We start from the raw sequence: 18,059 nt of genomic DNA, 5'->3' as shown, positions 1-18,059 counted from the left end.
CAACCCTTTGCAAATCAGTGAGACCCTGTTTCAAAATACAGAAAAAAAAATAGGGCTGGGGGTGGGGTGTAGCTTAGAGGTAGAATGTCCCTGGGTTCAATCCCCAGTACTGCAAAACAAACAAACAAACAAATAAACAAACAAAAAGCCCTTGTGTTTTGTTAACTATTTCTTTTGTTTTTTTAGAAAATGGCAATAGAGTTGGCAAGCCCTATATTAAGCAACAAGAAAAACAAAACAAAAAATCAGAATTGTATACAGTTATTTTACCTTCTTCAAAAAGTTAACTATTTTAGTGGAAGGGCATAATAAAAGTGCAGCATTCATGTTTCATGGAGCACAGAAGCTCGGCGTGGTGTTGGATGCCTATGATCCCAGTACTTGGGAGACAGACAGGAGGATCACAAGTCTAAGGCCAGAGCTTGGGCAATTTAGCAAGACCCTGTTTCAAAATAAACAATAAAATGTGCAGGTGTAGCTCTGAGATAAATTAGGTTATAAAGGCTCTACCCTCTCAGCAGTGGATCAGGTCTCCTGTGACTAGAGTACATCTTGTGAGAGATGGTTGTCATAAAGAAAGGCCATCCAAAGTGCTCAGCTCTTTGACACATGGCCAGTGCTCTTTCTGCTTCTCCACCATTTTGAGACATAGCCAGGAAGGGTACTTCTCTTGGGATGCTAGCACCATGCTTTCTGGGTCCTCCAGCCACCAAACTCATGAGCCAAGGAAACCACTTTTCTTTATAAAGTACCCACCTCAGGTATTTTATTATAATATAAAACAAACCAAGATTCTCCTATAAATAGCCATAAATTAGAAATAAGACTAAAGTTTAATGTAATCCCAGTACTTGGGAGGCTGAGACAGGAGGATCACAGGTTTGTGGCCAGCATCTGCAACTTAGAAAGACTCTGTTTGGGGGTTATAACTCAAAGGTAGAATATCCCTCTGTTCAATCCCCAGTACCATATACACACAAAAAAGTTTACCATCGTAAGCATATCATTTAAAGGCATATTATTCCTTTAAAAGATATAAAACGTAAGTATTTTCAGTAGATTATAGCATTTACTATTACAATTATTTTTATTATATTTGATTACAATTATTTTTATTCTTATTATCCTATTATGGGTAACATGCGTGGCCTCTTCTAATTTATATATAATTTAATTTGTAAGTATAGAAAACCTCACTTAACTTCATTTGTAGTAGCTTCTTCAAATGACTTTTAAGTTTTATAGAAACTAAACTAGGATAACAAATTTAATGTTACTATTAGCTATGTGAAAGAACTTTGTTACTACTATCACTACTCATAATTAGGTGGCAAATTACACATTCTTTTAATATTTCAGTTCTTTAAAAACATGTTTTTTCCACTATCACAAAATATAACTTTGAAAATTTTATTTTATATGTATACTAGAGTAAAAGAAAAATAAAACTCTAAAAGGTGATAATACTAGAATTGTTCAGAAAACTAAAATGAGAGATAGGAACCTGGAGATAAGGGTTCAGGTTAAAGCAGACTAAATAAAAGAAAACAAGACAACTGCAAATTGGGTATAATAACCTCTCCTGACTCTAACTCAAGAACACTCCACAAATCTAGCATTCACAAATATAGAATATATACTACTCATTTTCTCAACATGGTTTGACTGGTTTCTTCACTATAATAAAAAATTATCCTCTTGCCAACCTCAATGAAAATGAAAGATCCACCTTATTTAAAGATTTTGTAGAGCAAGATTTTTTTAATTTTACATCAGTTACAAGACAATTCTTAAAAGAACAAAAAAAATCTACGTATAGAATTTTATGTTTTCTATAAAGTTTTAACATAACAAAAGCTTATACCAGAACAAAAAATTATATAGTAAAATGAGCATCCGCTTGATGCTGAGGCACAAAGATAAGGTTTCTATAGAAACAAGATGGAAATTATGCTAAGCAACACCCAACAAACAATTGGGCACGTATTATAATTTGCATATCAAAGCTCAAGCATACTTAATTAATTATAGAGTTGGTATTTATTAATACTAAGAATTACGTTGGCACAAACCTGTTTCTCTAGTACCTAAATGTGTAGAACCGTTATGGAGTTTGCAGATATATAATCTTAAAGTTTATAAAATATCTAAAAGCTTCTGGGAATGGATAAAATAAAGATAAGAACTTATTTAAGCAGCTTTGTGAAGTCAGTGAATTCTGGTATAGTTCAATATTTACAATGTACAATGCACAAATTACATACCATAGATTTCTAAAGGAAAGCTCAATCCTAGAAGTTCATCCTATATCAATCTAAGATTTCTTTAATCATGCTTACACATAAACTCAGAATACTGTTGTTTTAAATGAAGACGATAATGGACATATCCACATGCTAAGAAGCTTCACTTCAATGTCCTGACTATGAATCAAAAGAGGAAAAAGGGGGTGAAGGATAATGCCTATGAAGTATGATCAGTCTGTGTGTGTGTGTGTGTGTGTGTGTGCTCATAACGATAAACTCTTAGAAGAGAGGAAGATGTTTAATACGAAAGCATCATAAAACCACTAGTTCATGAAACCCAATGCTGTTATTTATTCTACAAACATTAATTTGGAGCTACTATGAACAAGTTCTTCTGTTGAAGAATGAGGGAGTAAAATCATCCTGTGTGTGTGTGTGTGTGTGTGTGTGTGTGTGTGTGTGTGTCTCCTCCCCCCCCCCTCTCTCTCTCTCTCTCTCTCGATTAAGCCCAGAGGCCTCTAACCTCCAAGCCACACCCCAATCCTTATTACTTTTTTGTTTTGAAATAGGGTCTCAACTAGGTTTCTGAGAGTCACAGTAGGTTGTTGAGGGTGGTCTCAAACTGAATCCTCTTGTCTCAACCTCCTAAGCACTGGGATTACAGAAAAAGTATCGTATAAAGCTAAATAATCCATACAATGAGAAGAATATGTGCCAAATATGGAATTAAAATCTAGGTCTGTAAGATTCCAAAACTTGAGTTATTTACTAAACCTTGGAATTATTGATCAGTATATTTTCTTAAAGAAATATGGCAGATAGACAAATTACTGATTTTTAATTTTGCCAGTTAAAATATTACTATCTTCTGCATTTCTTAAAGAGAGTGCATTTTAATTGCCGGGAAATAAAGAGGAACATAAATGATAAATTCTTAGAATGGTGAGAAATGTTTAATACTTAAGCATTATAAAACCACTAGCTCATGGAATTTAGTGCTGTTATTTATTCAACAAACTTTAATTTGGAGCTACCATGCACAAATTATTCTGTTCAAGAACAAAGGAGTAAAATCATCCTTTCCCACTAATTTTTTTTTTTTTTTTTTTTGGGTGGTACTGGGAGTAGAACCTAGAGGCTTTCTACCTCCAGGCTATACTCCCAGACCTATTTTATATTTTATTTGGAAACAGGATCTCACTAAGTTGCTGAGAGTCTCAGTAAGTAGCTGAGGCTGGCTTCGAACCTGTGCAATCCTCCTGTCTCAGCCTCCCAAGTGCAGGGATTACAAGCGTGCGCCACCATGCCCGGCTTTCCCACTAAGATTTTAAGGATTCATCCTAGTAGAGATAAATGGCAGGATACAAATAATTACAGCACAATGCAACAAACATTATGGTATAATAGAAATATTCTACATTTTGAGAAGAGATTAGACATGACTAGGGGAAAAATAAGGAAAATACAAAAGTAGAATTTGAATTTGACCTTAAAGAAGGATTTCAGTTGATATAAATATACCAAGAATAAAGGTTTTGGAAAAATCACCAATCAGTATGTACTGCTTACATGAATAAGATAAAAACCATTGTGAGCTGCTTACATGTGTAAGATAAAAATGAATATTTGGGGGCTACAATGACAGTTTGGAGTGCTGATCTAAAGGATTATAATATCCCAAGGCAGTAGAGTCACTGAATGCTAGTGACAATTTCTGGATCTGATAGTTGTACATAGTCTAAATAAATAGCTATCAAGGTATTATAATCATCCAAATGACAATGATGACCCACAAGGAACAGTGGTATAGTAATGAATTAATTCAAAATGCATAAGCAGAATAATCAACTGGAGAGGTCGAGGCATTAGTAAATGCAAGTGACCAGATTTCTAGCACGGTCAACCAGAGGAAGGAGGACAGACTTTCAACATCCAGAGAAATCAGGTTTGGCAGATGAGTCATAACATTAAAAAAATTGTTATTTATTCAAACATTTATCAAACATAAGCCATAGGGTGCTAGGAATATAAAGAAGACCTAGTTTCTGTCTTACAAATGGTGGAGACATATATAATTTTTTTTTTTTTTTTTTTTTTTGGTGGTACTGGGGTTCCTGGAAGCCCTTCTATCTCCGGGCTACACTCCCAGACCTATTTTTCTACATTTTTATTTGGAAACAGGGTCTCCTAAGCCAACGCGCGCGGCTGGCTTCGAACCTGCGCGATCCTCCTGTCTCTGCCTCCCAAGCGCGGGGATTACAAGCGTGCGCCACCATGCCCGGCGAGACATATATAATTTAACAATTGATTGCTACACTAAAAAATATATTCAATGACAGAAACTGCAAAACTGAGAAACAAGATAATTTGTAAATAGCCCAAAATACTGCATGAAATTCATTAAATTTATTATTTACCAAAATGTATCTTAACTTAAATCTTTCTTGATTATATATTCATGTATTCAAATGAATGTGTTTTCTTAGCAGAATTGTAAGAACTATTAATTTGATGAATGCTGTTCAGGAAGACAAGTAATATTTGTATTTTCAAAATTATAAACATCATATGCAAAGATGTAGAGGTATAAAAAAAAAGTATGGTTTAAAAAAACTGCAATTAGTGTAATATGTCCAAATGTAAGACACACTGGGAAAAAAACCAGACAGGTAGTGGCCAGATGATGAAAGGTCTATTTTATTTTATTCACTGGAATAAACTTCATTCACTGGAAAGTTAAGTGAAAGAGTTAAAGCAGAATTTCTTCTCCAACCCAGACTCCCTCTCAGAGGACAGTTCCTATCAGTAATATTGGTATTAGAGAATCTCATGCAACTAGTGTCGTGGTTGAATGGACCAGGGGTGGATGTTTCACGGACTAAGTCCAATTAGTTTTTCTCATCCAAGCATTTAGAATTGTGACACAGTATAAATCATTCAGTTAATCCTAAGACTTGGAAAGAAGCCCTAGAAAGTACCCAGCTTCCTGTTCATCACTCATGGGACCTGCCTATATAATCTGAACCTTAGATTAAGTGAGATGCCCCTGTAGCTTTCCAATAAATTCAATTTTTGCTTAAGTTAAGTGGGCTTCTATTCCCTGTGATTCTGACAAAACATCATATTCCAGTAGGTAATCTACACAATTAAGGGTGGTTAGGGCAACATTAAAATGGAAATTAAAACGTAGGATTTAATGGAATGTGGAGATAGGGTCCACTATCTATTTACCCTATAATGTTTAGGATTAAAGTGTTAAAATTTTGTGACCATGAAAAAAAAATAGTCTAGAAACAGGTGGACCATTTGAACTAGGGAAAGATTTAAACTAGTAGTAAATAGAAGCAAGCATAGTTAAAAGTAACCAGTTTTGCTCAGGGCCCCCAAAGCGTAATTTGAATAAGGTTTAGGATGCTGAAACAGTATTTATTATCGCTAAAGAAAAGCAGCAGCAGGGATCCTTGGCATCTTTAAGAGAATAATTCTAACAGAAAAATTGAGACAGAAATAATATTTGAATGTTAATTATAGAAAATAAGGCCAAGGAATTTGAAGAAAACAGTATCAGTGAGTATAATAAAAAATATAAGCACTGTAAACTTATTTTGAGACCCAAAGCAAGGGGAGAATGAAAGTCCTACCCTGCAAAAGATTAAAATATAGCAAAGAATGCAGAAGTCCAGGAAAGTATATCCTTGAAAAGTGAAACAATTTTTCCTTAAAATGTGATTAGAAAAAAATTTTTAAATGGCTAAAATTCCAAGAAATTTTAAAGAGGAGTTATATTGCTGAATACTATATATCATTTAGTAAGAGGCAGTGATTATGTAAGTGACTTTCTGATGACAAAGAAGCAAGAATGGGTTGATGACTTAGAGGAAAATATAGTTTGAATTACAACTGTATAATGTGATGGTGAGTCACAAGAGGTAAGTCAAGGATCACCTTTACTGACCTCAGGTTTCAGGGAATAAAACACAATCTAGTATTACAAGGGCAAAGTGAGCTACCACTGAGCGAGAGCAGGGTAACTTCACGTACAGTACTTACATAACTTGGTATGCTGTAAACTTAACTCTAAACTGCAAAACATGAATCAAAGAATCAGTACTGATTTGCAGTACTGGGGATTGAACCCAGCAGGGGCATTCTACCTGAGTTACACATCCAGCCCTATTTTTTATTCTTATTTTTGAAACAAGTCTCAGTAAGTAGCTAAGGCAGAGGGGCCTCACTAAGTAGCTAAGGCTGTGAACCCTCCATCCTCCTGTCTCAGCCTGCCAAGTATTGGGATTACAAGTGCGTGCCACCACACCTGGCCAATGTGTTTTAAAATAGTGAAACAGTTGCCCAGACTGGACTCAAGCTTGTTGTCCTCCTGCCTTAGTCTCCCTAGTAGCTGGGATTATAGGAATATGCCACCACCCCAGAGAGCGTATGTCATTACACATTTGTACAAGCCCACTAAATACATAATATCCAGAATGAGCCCTAAAGTAAATGACGGACCCTGGATGATAATGATGTATAAAGGTGGGTTAATCAATTGTAAATTACTCTGGTGAAACATGGCTATGTTTACATGGGAGTATTTGGGAAATCTCTGTAGCTTCCTCTCAATTTTTTGTGAGCCTTCAACTACTCTATAAGAAAGGCCTACTAAAAAACCCTAACTCCAGATGCAATGACTTAAATGTAAAAAACAAAACTTCAAAACTCTTTGTAGAAAACACAAGCAACTATCTTTTAAACCCAGTAGTTGAGTTTGAGAAACAATTTTTAAAACAAAGCATGTAAACCAATTATAATAAAGATGAACGAATTTGACTTTGTAACGATTAAGAAATCTTTTTTTTTCCTTTTTTTTACAGCAGAAGATACCACACCGATCATAAAAACTGCATTTAGGATTCTAGGTTTATAAATACTGGTAAATTGTGAAAGAGAAGAATATTTTTAGACTGTTTTGGCAAGCTGTTTAAATGCTTGAGTAACTGACTCACATAATCTTATACTTGGAATATACTGCCCTTCAAACAAAAGAATAAAATATTAATGACAATAATATTAAGTAATTTGCATCAAAGAGATAAGGAATGGAAAAATAAGAGTTGAACTATATACAATTTCCATTATTTATCTGCTTCTAAATTTACACATTTAAGTGCCTAGTATGTAAGAAACAATATGTTCTATGCAACTGTCTATGGTTATTCATTTGGATAGTTTAGAAATCCAAGACATGAACTGCATAACTTAACCCTATTATTTATTTCTATTATTTATCTTTATATTATCTATTTTATTTCTATTATTAATCCATAATAGAATCAAATGCAAGCTTGTTGATTATAAGGATGTTAATGTTATTGATTTTGAAATTGAAAAAAGATATCCACAATATACAAGAGACTTAGCATAAAGAATTCGCATATAAAACCTTTTTAATAAATCAAAAGAAAAAGAGAAAAATACTCAAGAGATAAGAATTGAAATTCCCCTAAAGAGAAAAACATAAAAGACCAGCAAATAAAATTATCAGTGATAATCAGGAAAATGCACATTAAGATCACAATAAGAAAACATATTAGAGCCTTTGGATTTGTAACAATTAAAAAGACACAGAGGATTGATAACCATAGGATCTTTTATCTCTCCTATATTGCTGTTATAAATATAAATTCATACAACCATATTGAAAATTTGGTGTCATCTCTTAAGTTTGAATAGGCAACGGGACCTCTTTCAGAGTCAGCAACTGGACTTCTCTCTATATATTAGCAATAGGAATTTATAACACACACACACACACACACACACGCAGAGACTGCCCATAGTATCTTTGTTCACAATAAAAAGAAATAAGTGCATGCCCCTCCAAGGAAAATGTATAAATATCCAAGTATCTAATAATGGGAGATATTAACTCCATGAAATATTATGCATCAACTAAAATGAATAACTACAGTAACATGTAATAATATGGAGAAATCTAAACTAGGTAAAAAAACGAATTCAAAAATATTATATTCAAAACAATTCTATAAAAGCAATGGAATTATACATCCAATAAAACTATATATGAGAAAGATGATCACGGGCTTCAAGATGACTACTTGGTTACAAGAAGGTAGAGGTGAGGGCATGGAATGGAGGAAAACCACATGGAGCATCCGGAGCTTTTGGGGGAAGAGGGAAGTGGTGGTCCATGAGTACTAATTATGATAAACAGGTAATGGTTCAATGAAATATGCCTGAGGTTTAATGAAAGAAAAAAAAAAAAAAGAAAATTGCACGTAGTTTGTTCAATGAATTCTGAAACAAGCAGAATAATCATTCTCTTAGAGAATCCCTAAAGTGGCAACTGTAGAGAAAGGAAAACAGGTATGTCTTCTATAATCAAAAATAATCTCCAAATTCTGTCATAACCACTTTTTAATAAGTTAGGGGGCTTATATGCTAAGGCAGTAAAGCTTTAAACAATTAGACAAAATAATCACTGTCAAAATTTAAAAGATACATATAATAACAATATTATATAATTCTTCTTTATCAGTTCATCTTTATAATACAGCACTTCAACATTTACTTTCAAGTCCAAGGTGTTTATCATTAAGTACACTCTTCCTGAGCTTTTTATAATTCATTTCATAGATATTATGTATATGATACACTAAAGAAAAAAATGTTCCCTATTTTTCTAAGATAATACTTTTCAATTAAAATTTTTCTCATTAAAATTTTAAATATCTTTAAGCTTTTAAATAATTTTCTAACTTTGCTGTTAAGCTTAAACTGGTATATATGAAAAGTTAAGTCTACTAAGTGCCATATTTTTATATTAAAGTTGTTTTTATAAACAGACATTTGACAACACAATACATTTCATTAGGTGATAAAGAAGAATTAACTATTTTTTTCAAATGTCACTTATGCTTATGGAAGTAATGTTATTATAACTGATGTTCCACTCTACAACAACTCTACCCTTATTTAAAAATAGAAATAAATCCCCGTGCTTAGGAGGCTGGGACAGAAAGACTGCACAGGTTCGAAGCCAACCTCAGCTACTTAGTGAGGCTTTCAGCAACTTAGTGAGATCCTGTTTCCAAATAAAATATAAAACAGGTCTGGGAGTATAGCCTGGAGGTAGAAAGCCTCTTCTGGGTGCCACCCTCAGACACACACACACACACACACACACACACACACACACACACACCAACAACAACAGCAACAACAACAACAACAAAAACATAGAAATAAAAAACCTGATGAATGGCATGAAAATTTACCATTGCCAAATTTGAAAAGAGGCCCCCCCAAAAAAGAATCAGATACTAATAAATGAAGTAAATACAGAATGTCTTGAAAATACACCTACCTCTCCCTATTTCTAAACTGATATGTGAATAGTGGGAGTTGTGAGAGACTAGAATTAACTCTATTAATGAATATTAATAAATACCTGGGAAGTGATATAACTAATTCAATAAAGTATACACTTGAAATTAAAATATTGCAGTAGTTTTTAAGTGTAGCAATAACCAAACCTAAGCAAATACCCCCTGTATTGATTCATTGTTCAGAGTTGTTGCTGTATATCATGATCTACTACTAAATCCAACCATACTGTTGGCTTTTCTTAATTGTATCTTAGATCACTGAATCAAAATAAAAATATTTACATTAAAAAGATCAATAAAGAGCTGGGTGTGGTGGCACATGCTTGTGATCCCAGCATTTGGGAGGCTGAGACAGGAGGATCAGGGTTCACAGACAGCCTCAGCTACTTAGTGAGCCCTCTGCAACTCAGTGAGACCCTGTTTCAAAATAAAGAATAAAAAATAGGGCTGAGAATGTAGCCTGGAGGTAGAATGCCCCTGAGTTTCATCCCCAGTACCGCAAAAAAAAAAAAAAAAAAAAAAAAAAGATTAGTAAAGGTAGTAAAATCCATTTACCTAGAATAAGTGCCAAGAAAACAAAACTTACAACTTATAGCTATTTATTTTACAACTTGCTACAGTTTGGGTCTATAAATGTGTCCTAAAGGTCCATCCGTTAAAAGCTTAGTTTCCAGTATGGGAGGCATTGGAAACTTTATGAGGTGGGAACCCCCCCCCCCCCACACACACACAATGTAAACTCCCCATAAAAAGAATTAGAGAAATTTTTTGATTTTGTGTGTGTGTGTGTGTGTGTGTGTGTGTGTGTGTGTGTGGTACTGGGGGTGGAACCCAGAGGCTCTTCTACCTCCGGGCTACACTCCCAGACCTATTTTATATTTAATTTGGAAACAGGGTCTCACTAAGTTGCTGAGAGCCTCACTCAGCAGCTGAGGCTGGCTCTGAACCTGTGTGATCCTCCTGTCTCAGCCTCCCAAGCGCGGGGATTACAAGCATGCGCCACCATGCCCAGCAAGGAATTGGTTTTAGTTAATTTGCAAGGATACCAAAATCTGCAGATGCTCAAGTCTCTTATATAAGATGGTACAGTACTGTTGGCTCTCTTATAATCATGAGTTCGGTATCTGTGTATTCAAACAACTGAATTAAAAACATTTGAAAAAATAAATTGTATCTGTACTGAATATGTACAAAACCTATTATTTATAGAGCATACATTGTATTTGGTGTAAGTAGGTCAGAGACGATTTTTAAGCATACACATACAGGAGGATGTGCACAGGCTATACACAAATACTATTTTAATTGACTTTTTTTTTTGGGGGGGTTAATGGAGTGAACCCAGGAACATTCAATCTGTAAGCTACACCCCAGCCCCTTTTCTTATTTTGAAACAGGGTCTTGCTAAGTTGCTCAGAGTCTCACTAAGATGCCGCAGCTGGCCTCAAACCGGCAATCCTCCTGTCTCAGCCTCCCAATTACTGGGAATATAGGTGTGTCCGACCACACCCAGCACTACTCTGTTTTATATAAGGGACTTAAGCTTCTTAAGATTCTGAATCTATGGAGGTCCTAACTAATCCCCTATGAATCTCAAGAAACAATAATATTTGCAAGTAATCTATACACATTCAATAATCCCATGGAAATGCAATGTAAACAATCGCTATGCTGTACTGTTTAGGGAATAATGACAAGAAAAAAAAAGTCGACATGTTTAGTACAGTTAAAATGGAGAGTATTTTTTTATCTGGATTTGGCTGAATCCATGGATATAAAACCCAAAGATACAATTTCATATGACATTAATTATAATGAATTTCTTTTAGTAAAGACATTCCTCACATTTGACACTTTCACCAGAAAGAGTAATTATTAAATTTAAAAAGCCTGTGAAAAGGTAACTTCTATTATTATTGTTTTAAATGACACCTTATTTGCAATAGAGCACTGCTAAATTATAAAACTACCAAATGGAATTCAAAAATCAAATTTCCTTGTTCTAGAGAGGCCCAACAAGCAGTGGAAAGTTTATATTAAAGCCACATCTGGTTAATTATATTTTAGGAAATTTTTTAAATAAATTTCACACAACAGTGAAAAAACATTTTTGGGTCCACTGAACTGGAGCAGCTTAAAAGAATAGCGCAGTAGGGAAAACAGACCTGAGTTCAAATTGAGACTTATAGTTCAACCAAGGGCAATTAATATTTTGAATTTAGTTGTTTGACCCATAAAATGGAAATAACATATTCTACCTTGCCAGACTGTTGTGAAAAGCAAATAAGGTATACTAAGTACAATGTCTGACATGTTGCAAACAATACATCTTACTTATATTTTCATACAATTGTCTATCACAAATATTATCTGTGGTCTCTCCTAGAAAGCAAAAACCATTATCTCATTATTGTCACATCCTCCAGTGTAGCTTTGGTAGACAATAACTACTGGAATTAGCTCCTCTAATTTAAGGCTAACTAACTCAAAGTTCCACTTAAACTAATTCACTTTACCTAAATAAATCCTGCTGCGAATAGAACATAGGATCACCAGCCTAACATACGTATGCTAAGCATTTTAGTGAAGGGGAATCAATAATCAACAAAGTAACTTTAGTGTGCTACTCAATATCTATTTTGGCATTCTACAGAATTACATTGTAGTCAACATTTTATTTGAAATTCTTTATAGTTTTCATTAATTAAATTATGGAAATAAAATTGTTTCTTTAGCTTCACAAAAATCCTAGTTTCCTTGTGTAGTTTAAATAAAAAATAAAGAAAATTGGACAGAATGAATTACTTATAAGAGAAAAATTAGAAACTATTAAGTTTACATTAAATTCTATTTCATTTTTATTAATGCAAAGTCTTCTTTACACCTTGAAGTCTCTAATTAAGAGTCTGTACTTTATTCTAATACTTCCTTGTGTAGTAGGCCTCCTAAATTACCAGCAAGAGTTAGAAACATTATCCATAGCAATATTTTAGTAATTAACAAGACAACTACTGTAGTTTTAGATTTTCTTAGTTTTATATTACTACAACCAAAGGCTATTAATAAAAAATCCAATTATCCCAGCTTTGGTCATACAGTATTTCAAATTCTGCAGTACGATGAAAAAAAAAAAGCTGGATGTATCATTCTAAATAATTAACAATTTCATTAAAGTTGTAATTTGCAATATTCAGAGTAAAACAAGTATTCCTAAGATATGGCAAAGTAATAGTTTCTAACTATTAAACACATTTTAATAATGGCTGTATTACTATGTAAATAGTTGAAATCTGTTTGAAAGAGATGCATTAAGAAATTCACATTAAGCCGGGCATGGCGGCACAGGCTTGTAATCCCAGCGCTTGGGAGGTGGAGACAGGAGGATCACGCAGGTTTGAAGCCAGTGGAGCTAGTTTAAGAGACCCTGTTTCCAAACATGTATGTATGTATGTATGTATGTATGTATGTATGTATAAAATAGGTCTGGGAGTGTAGCCTGGAGGTACAAGGACTTCCAGGAACCCCAGTACCACCACCACCAAAAAAAAAAAAAAAAAAGCCATATTAATCTAATAAATTTAAACAATTTAGAAGCATTAAAAGAACTGATTCTCCAAACAAAAGCTTCACAAATATTTGGATATTGTAAACTAGTTTCATGACCCAATGAAATAAAACATTGGAATAGAAGGCTACCATGAAGCAAAATTTTATGACCAATTTATCTTAAGCACTGATATAAGTAATATCCTCAGATATATTAATAAATATAATAAACTTTAAATTCAATAACTTTTATTAGAACTGGGAGTCTAATAAGCCAAGAAAAATGTCCTAGATATACACGACAAACTTAAGGTACTTTAAGAACTATTCTTTTTCTAGAAGAAGTTAGTCTAGGTTTATATTAGGTGTTCCCCTATACTGGTCTTGTTTTTACAATTATCATATTTTAAATTTCTTGCTTCTTTAACATGGCTCCTTGTTATTGCCAAAATTAATCATATTACCTAAAAGATCCTAAATGTTTTATTTTAATGAACATAAAAGTATTTTCAGTGAAATTGCCAAAATGTCACTTTCTACAAAAGGATGCTAAACACTTGCAATTCTAACACCAGTTAAAAAATGTTCCTGTCGTTTTAATGACTTTTTCTCCATCAAAATCAAAGTAAGCTTTTCATGTTTCAAGATCACACCATTTAAGATGACTACAATACACCAATAAAAAAGGTTATGCAATGTAAAGAATTTCTAATGTGCCATCATCATTTTATTTTAATTTTATTATTATTATTATTATTATTATTATTATTTTGTGGTACTAGGGGTGGAACCCAGAGGCTTTCTACTTCTGGGCTATACTCCCAGACCCATTTTATATTTTATTTGGAAACAGGGTCTCACTAAGTTGCTGAGAGCCTCACTAAGTAGCTGAGGCTGGCTTCGAACCTGTGTGATCCTCCTGTCTCAGCCTCCCAAGCGCGGGGATTACAAGCGTGCGCCACCACACCCGGCTTGCCATCTTCATTTTAAAAGTTCATGCAAATTAATAATACATTCCGTTCATTTGGCCAATATGGTATGTTGTAACGCCTGCTTATAAAAAGCCAAATGTAATTAAAACAATTATAGAGCAATATTTTCACTGATAGAGAATTCAATGTGGTATTTCCAAAGGGTTTCAAAATTCCAACAGTCCTTTAGTGTACCTTGTTGAATCTCTATTTTTGAGGAAGATACATCAAGTATCTTAGAACTTGCCTTCAAGCTTACACAGGACTGAACAATAAGCCAAACATATAGGGATCAAAAGATGCATTTCTACAAGAAATTTACATGCAGCCGCACAATAATTTTGACATCAAAAACGAATCCTTCGGCGTTTCTAATTTCAGTTTTCTACAAAAATTAAGTGCCCCACCCTCAAAAAGAAATGCAAGCACACTATTTTTCCCTTGGTCCCCACCTCTAGCCTTTGAATAGCCAATAAACGAGGGCATTACGACAATTATGTTTTTTTTTTAAAAAAAAAAGCATGAAATTTTAACCCAGATGTAAAAAAAAAATAAAAAAAACTACAACACTCCAAAAGTAATGAAAAGAAAATACCCCCCACAGGACAGCCTAACTCTCCTACACCACACAGATCTAAAAACAAAAACCGTGCCTACATCATCAAATATCGGAGCTAGAAATAGTCAAGAATAACACTGCTACTCTCGTGGCGTTAACTATTTTGTTTTTATCGTCTGTAGACATGTGGTGGTGCCCAAGGCTTTTCCTTTAGTCGGCTGCATTTCTCATTTGTAAACAACTTCTGGTGCTCCTTGGTGTTCCAGCGGGAGGGAAAATGAAACTCTGAAAAGCATCAGCATCTGAACTTCCGGATCTGAGCAGGGGTAGCCAAGAAAGGGACCATCTCTCTACCACTTAGTAAGAAAAGAAAGAGAAAAGGCAGCCCGCCTAGGAGCGGGGCGAGAGTCACCTGGAGGGAGGGAGCGGGCTGGTGGAGGAGCGGCCCCGGGAGCTGTCTGAGCGGGCTGGGGGCCGAGTTCCGGGGGCCTCTTTGTGCGGAGTCCGGGGCCGGGGAGGGACGCGGGCGCCGCTCGGGGCTGGCGAGCGGCCCTGACCCCGCCGAGGGGCGCGGGCCGGGGTCGCAGCGGCCGCAGGGGCGCGGCGGGGGCTCCGAGTGACATCCCGCCTTCCCGCACTTAGCGGGCCGGGGCGCGGCGGCCGCCCGGTTCCCGACGGCCCGCGCCCGCCCGCCCGGCCGCGGCCCTTACCTGCAGCTCGGTGAGCAGAATCTCCCCGCGCTCGGGGTGGGACGCCATGGCGCTGCGCTCTGGACTCCGCACCTGAAGGCGGCCGCCGCCGGCCAAGGGAGAAGGCGGGACGGGAGCCGGGGCGGGGGGTGAGGAGCCGGGAGAGAAAGAGGGAAAAAAAAGAGCTAGGGATTCATGGAGGCGCCGCTCCTGCGGGAGGCGCGGCTACGCGGCCCGGCTCATGGAGGGAGAGCGGCGGGGAGCGCGCCCTGGTCGCGGCTCCCTGGCCGCCCGCCGCCGCCCCGGGCTCGGCTCGCTCAGTCGCTCCCCCCGGGCGACGCCGGGAGCCGCCTCGAGCCTCTCGGTGCGGGGCGCAGCGGCCGCGGCGGCGGCTCCTCCTGTCGCACCATTTGGCTGTCACCGCGTCGCAAAAGCGGCCTCACTTGGCGGCCGCCGGCTCACGTGACGGCCGCGGCGCCGCCTCGCGCCGGGCGGGGTTAGGGGGCGGGGTGGGGCGGGGCGGGGCGGGGCTCCGGGGTGAGAACCAAGGGAAAGGACTGGGCCGGGGCCGGGGAGGCGGGACCGGCGGGAGCCACGCCCACTGCCCGGCTGCTGGAGCGCCCCGCTGCCTCGCCCCGCCCCGCCGCGAATGACCGCGGGCTGTCCTGCCCTGCGCCACCTTCTCAGGCCCAAGTTTGGGCCTCATTTCAATCGGCTCCTTTCCAAACTCAGCAACCCCGGAGCTTCGAGACTCCAACCTTGTAGATCATTCCCCTTTCTCCCTCCCGCCAGCCGAAGCTAATTTGGCCTTTTGCTCGCCTAGCCAGGTGCGCTGCTGGCTAGCTTACTACTTTTCTTCTTTCTTTCTTTCTTTCTTTCTTTCTTTCTTCCTTTCTTTCTTTCTTTCTTTCTTTCTTTCTTTCTTTCTTTCTTTCTTTCTTTCTTTCTTGTTGCAGTACTAGAGATGGAACCGAGGGGCGTTTTACTTTGGAGCTACACCCCTAGCCCTATTTTTTTATTATTATTCTTTATTTTGAAACAGGCTCTCACTAAATTGCAAAGGGACTCACGAAGTAGATGAGGCTGTCTTCGAACCTGCGATCCTCCTGTCTCAGCCTCCTAAATGCCGGGATTACAGGCGTGCGCCACCACGCCCAATCCTACTTTTCAAGCAGCGGGATCCCGGGCAGTTTTCAGTGTAAAACCTTTAAGGTGCCTTTTCCTGGTGGGCTGGGTCGCTTTGGGTTGAAAAGCTCTACTGAGCCTGAAGTCTGATTCGTTGTTTTCTTGAATTGTTTTAGCTTAATTGAATTGAAGGCGCTGGGATGGGCTAGGTCTCTAGAGTGGAAAGGAGCCGTCTTTCCTTGGTGTGGAAACTACTAACTCTTCTACCTAGTAACCTATAGCTTAGTAGTATAATTCAGATTTTTAAGGAATGACACTAGTATTCAGGAGTAACAAAGTCTCCAATAGGTAGCTTTTGCTGCATCTGACCAGAGAATAGATATTCTAGATAACTGTCTCAGTTTTGATTATTGGAGGCTCAAGCACAGTGGCTTTGTTAAAAGATACCAGGGTAAAGAGGTAGGAGGTAATTAGGTAGCTACTTAGGAAGGACATTAGTTGACATCTGTCTTTAAGTTTAATACGTTATGCACCATGTGCCATCCATTGGGCTAATTCTAGGACTTATATTTATCTTTCTGTCTTCCAAGTCTCACACATGAATCAACAACCATTTATTGAAAATCAAGAGATATTGTGAGCACATTTTCTGAACTCCCAACTCGTGATATATTGATGAGGAATTTTTCTGGTGTATATTTCAAAAGACAACTATATGTTCAATGAATTACATTGGTTATAAATGAAAATTAAAATACATAAACAGCACTTAGAAAAGCCAGGAAATATAAATATCTTCCCTGGTAACTAAGAGCCAAGCAGAATTAGGCTCCAAAGTTCCAACCTGGATTAAGAAAGAGTCTGTAACAAGAGACTTTTCTTTAGAGGAAATAAATTTATGTTCAAAACAACTATCACTAAATTTTAAATGGTAGGTACAGAATGAGTGATAGGGGAGCACTGTATGTGTGTGTGTGTGTGTGTGTGTGTGTGTGTGTGTGTGTGTTTTCTTGTACTAAAATATACATGACAAAATTTACCATTTTTACTATTTTCAGTGTTATTGAATCCACGCTGATGTACTTTGCTTATTTTTGTCTTGCTTTACCCAGAATGAATTTGAGATTGATAATGTACACACAGTAGGTGATGAATGTAGAAAGAATTAAGAATTACCTGTGCAAGGGTTTAGAAATACAACCAATGAACAGTCTTTATAAAAACAAAGTTAGATATGAGAGAAAAATGTTTAAATTTTAGTACCATGGAATTTTAGAACTAGAAGAGACATAAAGTATCTAGCCTAACTCTTACTATAGGGAAAAAAATAAAAATGAGCCATAGTTTAGCTGATTAAAAATGGGAAATTATTACTTGGGAGCAGATGGAGAAGAGAACCTAAGTCTTCCAGTTGCTACCCTTGTTTGATTTAACTTATGCCTTAAAACGTAATCTTCAGGCCTGGCTTGGTGGTGCATGCTTGTAATCCCCGCCCTTGGGAGTCAGCGCTGATTCGA

General features: G+C 37.0%; 1 protein-coding gene across 3 annotated transcripts in view; it reads right to left on the bottom strand.

The window, feature by feature from the left end:
- The window catches only part of PKN2 (protein kinase N2), a gene marked incomplete at both ends in the record, with an annotated part of 134,049 nt that extends 118,563 nt beyond the window's left edge, over positions 1–15,486 (bottom strand). For all 3 annotated transcript variants that reach the window (XM_080690755.1, XM_080690757.1, XM_080690756.1), the window contains one exon: positions 15,439–15,486. In XM_080690755.1, coding sequence (XP_080546881.1) covers positions 15,439–15,486 — 48 coding nt within the window. The remainder of the gene's footprint in view (positions 1–15,438) is intronic.
- Between the last annotated feature and the right edge of the window lie 2,573 nt (positions 15,487–18,059).

This window comes from Muscardinus avellanarius, assembly GCF_963383645.1.
Source record: "Muscardinus avellanarius genome assembly, chromosome: 3".
Lineage (NCBI taxonomy): Eukaryota > Metazoa > Chordata > Mammalia > Rodentia > Gliridae > Muscardinus > Muscardinus avellanarius.
The sequence above is the reverse complement of the archived record's forward strand: the minus strand, read 5'-3'. Positions and strand labels throughout refer to the sequence as shown.